We start from the raw sequence: 12,258 nt of genomic DNA, 5'->3' as shown, positions 1-12,258 counted from the left end.
GAACGTGTGCTCTAAGTATGCACCTGTGTGCATGTCAACAGGGTTGCAGGAGACTGGGGGAGGAGCTTGTGCTAGAGTGAGTTATAGAACACTGGGGCCTTGTCCACCAACCTGGGAATTTGTTTTCTGTGTATCACTCTGCATGTCTACCTTCCAGCTGGAGAGGAACAGTTGGTCTAGCCCGCATCTTCCTCGATGGCTGGGGCTCCCAGCCATCTCTAAGGAGGTGCCAAACCGGATTAAATCACAGTGTGTGCCACTCCCAAATGCACCATTATTACCAAGCTGATGGAAGGTTAAGAGAAACTTTGAGGGTACACCTAAGGATTCAAAACACGCGGCCTAAGGGATGGCAGTAGAAAAAAGGCAGAACAATGGTATTATTTTACTGTATTGTTGATGGTAGAGGGGGAGGACATCAGAATCCTGGTGTCCCTCCAAGTGTGGTTTTTGAACTTTCAGCCTCAGAATCACATTAAAGTGTTTGCTTAAAATGCAGATTCCTTGGCTCTTGTAAAAACTAAGATCAGGAACTCTGGGTGGGACCTGAAAATCTGCATCTTAACTGCCTTCCTCCAGCACTTCTGAAGCACTCTAGGGTTTAAGAGGTACTACATAATTACTTTTATTGTTTCCCTGGGGAGCTATTGAGTTGCTGCTTGCAAATGAGCCTCAGATTCAGATCTGGTGATGCTCCAGTTATCCATTTCTTCTGACCAGATAGGACAGAACCCCCAGGAGAGATGAGCTTTTCACAGCCCTGGCAGGGTCTGAATCCCCAGTACTTCAGACTCTCTGCTGCAACCAGAGACAAACACGTCAGAACGTAGGCCTGGATGGGACCAGAGCAGGACTCAAAGAAAGCCATAGTGTGAATTGTGTGTCACGGGGATGCAGGGTGAGTGGACTAGCTGACTGCTTCATCAAAGCTGAACACTTTAGAACAGAATTAGGACATGAAGAGAAGTGAACCACCGCAAGGAGACATGCTGGTAGCTGGTAGCTGGTAGCAACCCCATGGTTATAAATATAATGTGGCTGAATCCTCTTTAAAACATGATTTCATTGCAGGCACACAGGCAGGCATGTACATGAATTCTGCTTCACATAGGTCTTTTTAAAGCACACAGATAACATCACATTTCTACCTCTCTCCAATCTTGACTTCCAGGAAGAATCTATGAGCTGTGACTTTAAAATAGATACCGTGTTTCTTATCTAAGTTTTGTTCAGCTTTCCTTCCCTTGTGCTACCTTTTAGGTTTGTTATCTTCCCCATCTCCCATATCTTCAAAACCACCTTCGATGAATTATAAGTTTAAAAAAAATCTAAATTGAAGCAAGGAACTGAAAAAAAAAATCAGAGATTCTAGGTGCCCTATACTGGAAACTAGAAACATTTTCAATCTGGAAGTCCTTTCATATTGAGGAATAAATTGTTTCATTAAGAAAATGCTTTAAAGAAAGGAAATGCAAATGCAGGGTGCATGATGCCAAAATTTTTTAAAAGCAGTACTGCCAAGAACAGTGGTAAGTATATAATAAGTAAAAGATTGGGAAAATGTGCTGAAAATTCCATGTACTTGAAGCAGATTTAACCCAAAAGCCTGCTGTCTCACGCTTCAAAGCTAAGGACAGTGGTGTAGGGTGCTGAATTAGATGGTGTCTGCCTGCCCCATCGGAGGCCAGACTTCACCAACAGTGGGCAGCCTCCACCTGAGGCTTTCTAATGACAATTTCCCTGCAGAGGACAATTTCTAAGGACAATGTACAGAAAAAAAGAGCGGAACATAAAATTGTATTACAGCATGGTCCAAAATATGGGAAATGCAGTTAAAAGACGGAAACAACAAAAGACTAAGAATGGTTATCTCTAGGTAGGATTGTTATTCATTTATATCTTCTGCATAATTTTCTAGATCCTTTAATACTTATACAACGTAGAGAAAGTTGCTGGACACAAGATACAACTGTGCCACAATGTACTCAGTTTCTGGAACATCCCTGGAGGAAGGAGAGAAGCAGAAAGAAGTGACAGGTGTTTTTGTCAGGCCTGTATCTTTGGCCAGATACAAAGCCCCCAAATGTACACCTGCTCTCATTCTGTCTCAATCCTAAGCAGTTAATCAAGTTAATTATGAGCAATTGAGGCCCTGGGAGCCCTTACTGACTGAGAATTCAACTATAATTTATTTGTGAGTTACAGAGCCAAAGATGAAGTAAGCTTGCTTCTCTTTCATGAGCCCTTTCTCTGGTTTTTGCTTTTGTTTCATTTCTTTGTTTTTGTTTTTAAGATTTATTTATTTATTTGAGAGAGAGAGAGAGCGCGCGCGCATGCAGAGGTAGGGGGGAGAGGGAGAGGGAGAGAGAGTCTTTTTAAGCAAACCCCATGCTGGGCGTACAGCCCAACTTGGGGCCGATCCCAGGACCCCAAGATCACCACTTGAGCCAAAACTAAGAGTTGGGCTCAACCAACTTCACCACCCAGGCACCCCCTTTTGTTTCTTTTTGTTTCAATATTAATGTCCTTTGGAGACCTGAACAACATTAACTGCCCCCAAAAATCCGCAGCAGAGCAGATTTCAGTGATGGAGCAGTATCCTTTAGCCCAAAGGGGGAAAGATGAAGGAGGGACTGTCTTCCTGTATTTTGTCAAGGCCTTGAGCACTAGGTCTTGACGATTAAGCCGGAGGATTGCTTCTCAGCCCTAAGCATTCTCCTAGAGGCCTTCTTCCCTGGCACAGGTCAAAGATGGGACCTAAGAGAGAGAAGTGAGCCAAAACAAGTATGTCTATCTGATGACCTCACCCCCAGAAAACAGGCAAGGAAGGGAGCTAGAATGAGAGAGCTGGGACACTGAGCATAAAAGGAAACAGCTCAAACAAAAGAGGGGTCATTTGTGGGTTCTCAAAAGCTAGTGTTAAAAAACAGCAGCCTTGACCTTCATGTTGGCATTGTGCCCTGAGGCTCCCTCATAAAGTTGTTAATTTCATATTCCCACCCCAATTCTGAGTGGGTGCCTTAGACACAGAGATGAGCCATGTGGATTTTTGTCTAATTAATTAAAACTGTTTTAGGGTCTTCTTTTTTCCTCTTTTCTTCTCTCTTCCCTGAATTCATTCATTTAGTCCATACACATTTATTGAGCGCCTACTATATTCTAGATACCATGCTGTCTGGAGAGTTAAGATGAAAGGAATTTAAAGATGAATGAGTCACAGACCCTTATGTCAAAAAGTTTACAGTTGAGATGAAGCAATGTGTGTGTATTGGGATGGGGAAGAGACAGACGTATGGTCTTTAACTGGGTGTGACAGGACGTATATTAGGACAAACGCCAGGGATGGTGGTGGAGCAAAGGCAGAGCGGTCAGTTACTCACTAGGCGTGCTGCTCAGAGATCTCTTCAAGAAAAGGTCATCCCTGAGCTAAACCTTAAACATGATCTGGACAGAACTTCTAAAAGCAGAAATGGAACAGGAGGTAGTTCAGATATAAGCCACAGGCACAGAGCAGAGTGGGGTCTGCCTCCTGGAACATGGCTTCACAAAGGGCAGAGTCAGCAACAGGGCAAGAAAGGGAGGCTGAGGGCAGACCAAGGGGAGCCAGGCTACCAGGTCTGAACTTAATTCCACAGGCTACGAACCACACAAGGATTTCTCAGGGAAGAGTAAGATTAGACCTGTGTTTCAGCCAAGTTATTCTGGCCACAGGGTGTAGGATGCATTGATGGGAAGAGAGACAGCCTCTTCCATGTGAGAGCTCGTTACGAGAGCCCAAAAAGGAACAAGCACCAAAACTAGGCTACAGGATAGCAGAAATGGGAAGCAAACAGTAACTGGGAGAGACATTGCAGGGAGACACAGGTAGAATCTGCATGACCTGACTGGGAAAGCAGAGGAATCAACTAGGCTTCAGGCGGAGTTACTCAAGAGTATGGTTGTGCATTTGGGCAACATCTAGAGATGATGAGGAACTTGGAAATTCCTCCTTTTGCTTTGGCAAAGCATTATGTAATAAACATCCTTGAGTATTGATAATGAACAGCTTGGAATAAGGGTGCTAGAGAAGCAGGAATCTCATAGAGGTCAGAGGCACTCATGGGCTGTGTGGGCTGGGGACTCTACTACTCTAAGCCTCAATTTCCTGTTCTGCAAAATGGGGATGATTTTATAATCTGTTTCACAAGATTGTTGTAAGGAGGAGAAAGGAATTGGCCTTTGTGCAGTACTTAGCAGAGAGTCTGACAGTAACTTTCAGTGAATATTAACTACGATTACTATTATCATCGGCACAGGATGCATACTGAACAAGGTCAGGGCCTTAACTTAAACTAACATCAGAAAAAAACTAGCATTAGGAAAAATATTTTCCTAAAATGCCATGTGTTCTTGGTGGTTTCATAACACTCACTCAGTTGAAAATCACTTCATACTACATATTAAAAAAAAAAAAAACATAGTAGATGTCCTCCAAGCCTCCAATGGCTTCTTACCCATTTAAGTGAAATCTAAGGTTCTTACGATGGCCTTGTAAGCCCTGCATGGTTCGGCCCAAACTCCCTCTCCAATACCCATCTCTATTTTTCTACTTGCTTGCTTAACTGCAACCACAGCCTTGCTTTGCTGTTCCTCACTCATACTTGACATGTGCCCACCTTGGGGTCTTTGCACTTGCTATTCCCTCTGCTTGGAATGCTCTTTGCCTGACATCTTCGTGGTTTGCTTCCTCACTTCCTTCCAGTATTTGCTTAAATTTCATTTCCTCAAATAGGGTCTTTTCTGACCACCCTAAATTGCACCTTCAATCAGTCCCTATTCCCTTATCCTGCATTATTTTTCTTCATTCGACTTATTGTCCAATAATATGTTCAGACATCTTATTATATACATAATTGTTTGTTTCTTTATTGTCTGCATTCCTCACTATAAGCTTTGTAATGTTTGATGTGTTCTTGGCCCTAAAACTGAGCTTGGTATTCCACAGACTTTCCATATGTACTTATTGAATAAATGAAGCACTTCCTCTTGTAAATATTCTCTTGTCTTGGTTTCCCTGGTTTTCTCCTTGCTTCTTCAGACATTCCTTTTTAGTCATCTTTGCTGGGTTTTCCTCTTCTGACTTCTAAATGCTGGTGTTCTTCAGGACTCCATCCTAGAAACTTTTCTCCTCTCTTCACCCTCAGCCTAGGTGATCTAATCCATTTCTATGAATTTAAATACCATCTTTATGCCCAAATTGCTTCCAAATTCTGTCTCTAGCCCAGAACACCAGGCATAGACAGCCAACTGCCTACTTGACATCTCCACTTGAATGTATAAGAGGCATTTCAAAATTAACATATCCGTAACTAAATTCTTGATCCCCCTGCCATCCACATCCCAACCAAAACCTACCACTCTCTAGAATTTCTGAATAAGAAAATCAATCTGGGTGGAAAGAGGGAAAAACTGATCCATTTACATAGGTCTTTGCTTAGGTAAGATTGAAAAAAAATCAGTTGTATCAAAGAAGGAAAGGAGCAGGTAATAGAAATTATGAGGAGCATTGGACCCTCTTTGGTACCAGCACTGTCCTCCCTCCCCCAGTCCTTGCTATTTTAGAAAAAGACATGACTTGCCACTGGGTTACTTAAGCCAAAACCCTAGAATTCCTCCCCTTTTCTCACTTCTACATCCAATCCATCAGTTAGTTCTTTTCTCCCCAAAGCACAATTTGAAACCATTCTCTCCCCTTCATTTCTCCTGTTTCTTTTCTGTTCTAGGTCACAATCACCTCTCACTTGGACTTCTGAACGGACCTCCTAACTAGTCACCCCATGCCCATTCTTGCTGCTTTGAACCTATTCTCCAAATAATAACAAGACTGATCTTCTTCAGCTGTAAACCATATCGTGACTCTTTAAAAAAAAATCTTTCAATGACCACCCACATACTTAGTAATACTTGAACCCTGGACAGTGCCATGTCCAAATTCCTGCTGATCACTCCATCCTCCGCATGCACCTTCTCCACCTGAGTGGACACACGACTGTAACATCAACCAATCTTCTGTCTATTCTGATGATACACCAGACTATTTATTGTCTGAGACCCTCACACGTGCTGTTCCCTCCATCTAGAATGCTCTTTTTTTTTATTCTTCACATGATTAGCTCTATTCTTTAGCATCCTTTCTTGTTTTAAATGGTGTCTCCTCCGAGAGATTTGTCCTGATTACATATCTAAAAATTTAGCAGTTAAATCTATGTATTGTTTTAAAATGTCAAAATAAGGGGCACCTGGGTGGCTCAGTCGTTAAGCATCTGCCTTTGGCTCAGGTCATGATCCCAGGTGCTGGGTTCGCGCCCCACATCAGGCTCCCTGCTTGGCGGGGAGCCTGCTTCTACCTCTCCCACTCCCCCTGCTCTCGCTTTATCTCTCTCTGTCAAATAAATAAATAAAATCTTTAAAAAATAATAAAAAAATAAAATGTCAAAATAAGGTAAAGCAATCTTGGCCAAGGTAGAATAACAGGGAATCACTTTATCCAACGTCTTAAACAACTAAAAATTTGATCAAATATATAAAACAATGTTTTCAGACACTGGACATTGAGGAGCAGAGGTGCGTAATCCCTGCAAGAACAGAAACAAACAAGGTGAGCCATCTGATGGCCCCAGGTTGCTGCCTGGAGAGAGTATCCAGAATGCAGCAAGAGGGGTAACCGAGGCAGAGCCCTGTGGTCTCGCTGGGTTGAGGAGATGGAGCTGGTGTCTAGGTAGGTCACAGTGACTAGAGTTTGCAGGGCAGAGTACCAGAAAAGAGAGAACAGTACAAAGAAAGAGCTCTGGAAATCTGCTAAGGATCTCCCTTGAAGCTCCAGCTGAATAACTGCTCTGTGGATGTGTGGGAGGAAACTACACAGTGCCAGAGAAAGAACAACCTGAAAGGATTAGAAGGAACAATCCTTGAAATTCACACAGGGCTAGAAATAGTTTGTGATTCCATCAGCCAAAACGGAAAAACTTCCAAATTCATGGGTTGTCAGGCAGAGTACTAAGGGTATTATATCAACGGAGGAGAAAATTAGCCCTAAAGTTTGCTCTGATACCAAATAACAAAGCATAAAAGCAAGCCTCAAAAGGAGAAAAAACTATACTCCAACTGTTTCCAAATAACATAAATCTGTCCCAGAAAAAGCACAAGAATATTTATAAGAAGACAAAAATATGCAGCATTCAAAAAGATAAAATTTACAATTGTCATCAAATCAAAAATTACCACGTTTGCAAAGAAGCAATAAGGAGAAAAATCAATCAGTAGAACCAGACCCAGAAATGACACAGATGATGGACTGAACAGACAAGGACATTAAGAGTTATTGTAACTACTTCTTTGCCAATTTGGATGCCTTTTATTTTTTGTTGTTGTTGTTGTCTGATTGCTGAGGCTAGGACTTCTAGTACTATGTTGAACAACCGTGGTGAGAATGGACATCCCTGTTGTGTTCCTGACCTTGGGAGAAAAGCTCTCAGTTTTTCCCCGTTGAGAATGAAATTCACTGTGGGCTTTTCATATATGGCTTTTATGATATTGAGGTATGTTCCCTCTATCCCTACACTGTGGAGACTTCTAATCTAGAAAGGATGCTGTATTTTGTCAAACGCATTTTTCTGCATCTCTTGAGAGGATATTATGGTTCTTGTCCTTCCTTTTATTAATGTAGTGTATCATGTTGATTGATTTGCAGATGTTGAACCACCCTTGCAGCCCAGGAATACATTCCACTTGGTCGTGGTGAATAATCCTTTTAATGTATTGTTGGATCCTATTGACTAGTATCTTGCTGAGAATTTTTGCATCCGTGCTCTGTAAATGTCCTTTTTGGAAGGGCCTTTGTCTGGTTTTGGGATCAAGGTAATGCTGACCTCATAAAATGAGTTTGAAAGTTTTCCTTCCATTTCTATTTCTGGAAACAACTTCAGAAGAATAGGTATTATTTCTTTAAATATTTGGTAGAACTCCCCTGGGAAGCCATCTGGCCCTGGACTCCTGTTTGTTGGGAGATTTTTTACTACTGCTTCAATTTCTTTGCTGGTTATGGGTCTGTTCAAGTTTTCTGTTTCTTCCTAGTTCAGTTTTGGTAGTTTATAAGTTTCCAGGAATGCATCCATTTCTTCCAAATTGTCTAATTTGTTGGCATATAGTTGCTCATATGTTCTTAAAATTGTATTTCCTTGGTGTTGCTTGTGAGCTCTCTTCTTTCATTCATGATTTTGTTAATTTGGGTCCTTTCTCTTTTCTTTTTGATTAGTCTGGCTAGGGATTTATTGATTTTATTAATTCTTTCAAAGAACCAGCTCCTAGTTTTGTTGCTCTGTTTTCTTTTAATTTCTATATCATTGATTTCTGCTCTAATCTTTATTATTTCTCTTCTCCTACTGAATTTAGGCTTTATTTACTGTTCTCTTTCCAACTCCTTTAGATGTAATATTAGGCTGTATATTTAAGACTTTTCCTGTTTCAGGGGGTGCCTGGGTGGCTCAGTCATTAAGCATCTGCCTTTGGCTCAGGTCATGATCCCAGGGTCCTGGGATCCAGCCCCACGTAGGGCTCCCTGCTCTGTGGGAAGCCTGCTTCTCCATCTCCCACTGCCCCCACTTGTGTTCCCCCTCTGGCTGTCTCTCTCTGTGTCAAATAAATAAAATCTTTAAAAAAAAAAAGACTTTCCCTGTTTCTTGAGAAATGCCTGTATTGTAATACACTTCTCTCTTAGGACCACCTTTGGTGCATCCCAAACATTCTGAACTGTCGTGTTTTCATTTTCATTTGCTTCTGTGTACTTTTTAAATTCTTCTTTAATTTCCTGGTTGACCCATTCAGTCATAGTGATTTGAAGGTGCACATGTACCACAATGCTTATAGCAGCAATGTCCACAATAGCCAAACTATGGAAAGAGCCCAGATGTCCATCGACAGATGAATGGATAAAGAAGATGTGGTGTGTATATATATACAATGGAATATTATTCAGCCATCAGAAAGAATGAAATCTTGCCATTTGCAAAGATGTAGATGGAACTAGAGGATATTATGCCAAGTGAAATAAGTCAGTGAGGGAAAGACAAATACTATATGATTTCACTCATGTGGAATTTAAGAAACAAAACAGATGAACATAGGGGAAGGAAAGGAAAAATAAAATAAGATAAAAATAGAGGGGGGGGCAAACCATAAGAAAAGCTTAACTCTAGGAAATAAACTGAGGGTTGCTGGAGGGGAGGGGAGTGGAGACAAGGGATAATTGGGTGATGGGCATTAAGGAAGGTACTTGATCTAATGAGCACTGGGTGTTATATGCAACTGATGAATCACTAAATTCTACTAATAATACAGTATATGTTAACTAAATTGAACTTAAATAAAGAATAAAAAAAAAAGAAGATGCAATGGAAACAAAAGCTTTCATAGTAGCTCCAAATATATACCAGGAATAAAACTAACAAAAAAAATGACACCACCTTTATGAGGAAATCCATAAAATTTTATTCAAGGACATTATTTTAAATCTAGCTTCTTATTGTACATTTTCTTCCTAACACATTAAAATTTGCTATTTAAAAAGACATATTCTTTGCAACTATAACAAGTTTAACTTAAGAATGGGGGAAAAACAAAAAAGCAATAACCAAAAAAAAGAAAAACCCATACTGGTTGATGCACTTGTTTTGTCATCTTCCCCTCAAACTCTCCCCACTGTACTGCAAACTTCTGGAGGGAAAAGATCTTGTTTGTCGTACTCCTCACTCTGTCCCCCACCCAACACCTTTCACGGTGCTTGGCACAGAGTTGGCCTTTTACAGTTACAAAACATGAAAAGAACTTGAACCACTCGCTAGTCCTCTTTTCCTCTACCAGCTTTGACACACATTACGCAATAATGTACAGGAATTACGCCAAACCTTCCACGCGGCAGCTCCCCCGCCAACGCCTCATCCCAGCCAATCAGAATGCACTGCACCCATGACCAAGCTCCCCCTCCACCCTACCCCCACTGCCCCACGAGTCAGTCTCAGACTGTTTTTCTCCCAGTGAGGTCAATGCGGCTGCGCAACGCGCCCTGATTGGTCGAGAGCTGCCGGCCTTCGCGCGCAGGCGCCTGCCTCGGTTACTAAGGGCGGGAGCCCGGCGAGGGCGCCGGCAGCTTGTGGTGTCTCTGGCTCAGGTCGTCGAATCCTGGCCTCGCTCGCCATGCCAAACCGCAGGGCCAGCCGTAATGCCTACTATTTTTTTGTGCAGGAGAAGATCCCCGAACTACGGAGGCGAGGTCTGCCTGTGGCTCGCGTAGCTGATGCCATCCCCTACTGCTCTGCTGACTGGGCGGTAAGACTGGAGGGAGTGGGGGGGGCAGGGGAGTCCAGGGGGGCGGACCAGACAGTTGGGCAAGTGGAAGGGTGAGGCGACAAGGAAAGGGGCCTCAAGGAGGCCAGTGACCCCTTGGCCCCTGCTGGAGTGGAAGGAAGCCCCCTGTTCCCGGCTTACGGCAAACCAAAGCAGGAACCACTTGTAATGTCTGGGCTTCTGCCTCTGGGGCCTAGGGCACTCGGTCCTTATTGCTGTTTCTCTCCTTTCTCAACCCTGTTAAATGTCCCCCAAGCTTTTGAGGGAGGAAGAAAAGGAGAAATATGCAGAAATGGCTCGAGAGTGGAGAGCAGCCCAGGGAAAGGACGCTGGGCCTTCAGAGAAGCAGGTAAAGTTAGCCTGGGAAGAGCCGCTACCTGCCTGGCACAGAGGCATGTTCACTAAATGCTGGATGAGTGAGTGGGTGAATGCCAAGGGTGGACCAGTGGGTGATTCAGTTTAGTGCAAAGAAGAATTTTTCTTTTTTTTCCCCCTGGTGTCAGAAAGCCTGTTAAAAAGACAACAGGTTTCCTAACTAGGCACATGTTGTTATTTGGTGTTGAAAGGCTGGGGGAATCCCTGTTAGGAAACCTGCAACCAATAAACCATGATCAGTGATGAGTGTTGGGTTTTAAGGTTTGTACTAGATGATCTCTAAGGGTTCCTTTCAACCCCTTTATGATTAAAGACCCCCCCTTTTTTTATGTTTAAAAGTAGTTTGGACCATTCTCTCTTTTTAAATGACACCTGAAACCAGGCACACTGTGGTGTTTAAAATATTAAAATAACAAAACTTGCACATGTTGGTGAATGTTAGTGTGCCTTATAGGTAAGAGTTGAATAAAGCTGATTTGGGTAAATTTATGTGTAGTAGAATGGTAAAGTACTAAATAAACATTTTCTTGTTGATTTGTATCAGGAAAATTCAGTGTAATTGTGGACTTTTCCCCCTCCGTGTTCTTTCCATTTTTTTTTTTAAGATTTTATTTATTTATTTGGCAGAGACAGAGGGAACACAAGCAGGGGCAGTGGGAGAGGGAGAAGCAGGCTTCCCGCCGAGAAGGGAGCCCAATGTGGGGCTCGATCCCAGGACCCTGGGATCATGACCTGAGCCGAAGGCAGACACTTGACTAAGCCACCCAGGCGCCCCTGTTTTTTCCGTTCTTACATAGTAAAATTCCATTCTTTAATCTGTCAACATTGGATTGAAATTCAAGAGCGCTTTGCTTGCTTTAGGTTTGAGAGATTTTTATTTTGTAGATGTATGTTTGAATAGAAGCTCTAATCAGTTGAATTGGTACTTAGTTATATAGGGGAACCTTGATTTTTTTTTTAACTATAATTTCTGATAAGACCTTTTCCCTCAAAATGTAAGCCATGCTGTATATGTACCTCATTGAGTTTTGAAGTCAGCATGATTGGGTTTTTACTTTAAGTGAAAAACAAATTACTTTGTCGAATGATGTTCTTTTGGCCACTTGGGGGATTAATTTAGATTATCAGTAGTGGGCAAATGGTTGTTGAATTGGTCGATTACCACTCACCTTTTGATTCAGAATATTTATAGATTTTGCCCTTGTCTGCCTTTGGAAGTTGGTGTCACTGACAAATATATGCTTATTTACTCATTGGGCTCATTGGCCTACAGAGGTTACTGAAGTTATCTGTGAACTGTTTTTCAGTTATTTTGCTGAATTTAAGTATTTGTATAAAGTGCCCAGTAAGAGTTTGAGTATGTGATCAATTATTTTCTTCCTCTTTAGAAACCTGTTTCCACCCTACTGAGGTGGCCAGGCATGCTTGTACCAAGGCAGAATGTTTCACCCCCGGATATGTCAAATTTGTCTCTAAAAAGTGATCAAGGTAGAGTAATCCTAA

At 42.1% G+C, this 12,258-nt stretch overlaps 1 protein-coding gene across 1 annotated transcript in view; it reads left to right on the top strand.

Annotated features, from left to right (window-relative positions):
• The first annotated feature begins 10,067 nt into the window (after nucleotides 1–10,067).
• The window catches only part of MAEL (maelstrom spermatogenic transposon silencer), a 38,327-nt gene continuing 36,136 nt past the window's right edge, over nucleotides 10,068–12,258 (top strand). The window contains exons 1-3 of the mRNA XM_027612306.1: nucleotides 10,068–10,362; nucleotides 10,637–10,729; nucleotides 12,144–12,243. Coding sequence (XP_027468107.1) covers nucleotides 10,231–10,362; nucleotides 10,637–10,729; nucleotides 12,144–12,243 — 325 coding nt within the window. The 5' untranslated portion in view covers nucleotides 10,068–10,230. The remainder of the gene's footprint in view (nucleotides 10,363–10,636; nucleotides 10,730–12,143; nucleotides 12,244–12,258) is intronic.

Source organism: Zalophus californianus, chromosome 10 (assembly GCF_009762305.2).
Source record: "Zalophus californianus isolate mZalCal1 chromosome 10, mZalCal1.pri.v2, whole genome shotgun sequence".
Taxonomy (NCBI): domain Eukaryota; kingdom Metazoa; phylum Chordata; class Mammalia; order Carnivora; family Otariidae; genus Zalophus; species Zalophus californianus.
This window is presented reverse-complemented; position numbering and strand designations above follow the sequence as displayed.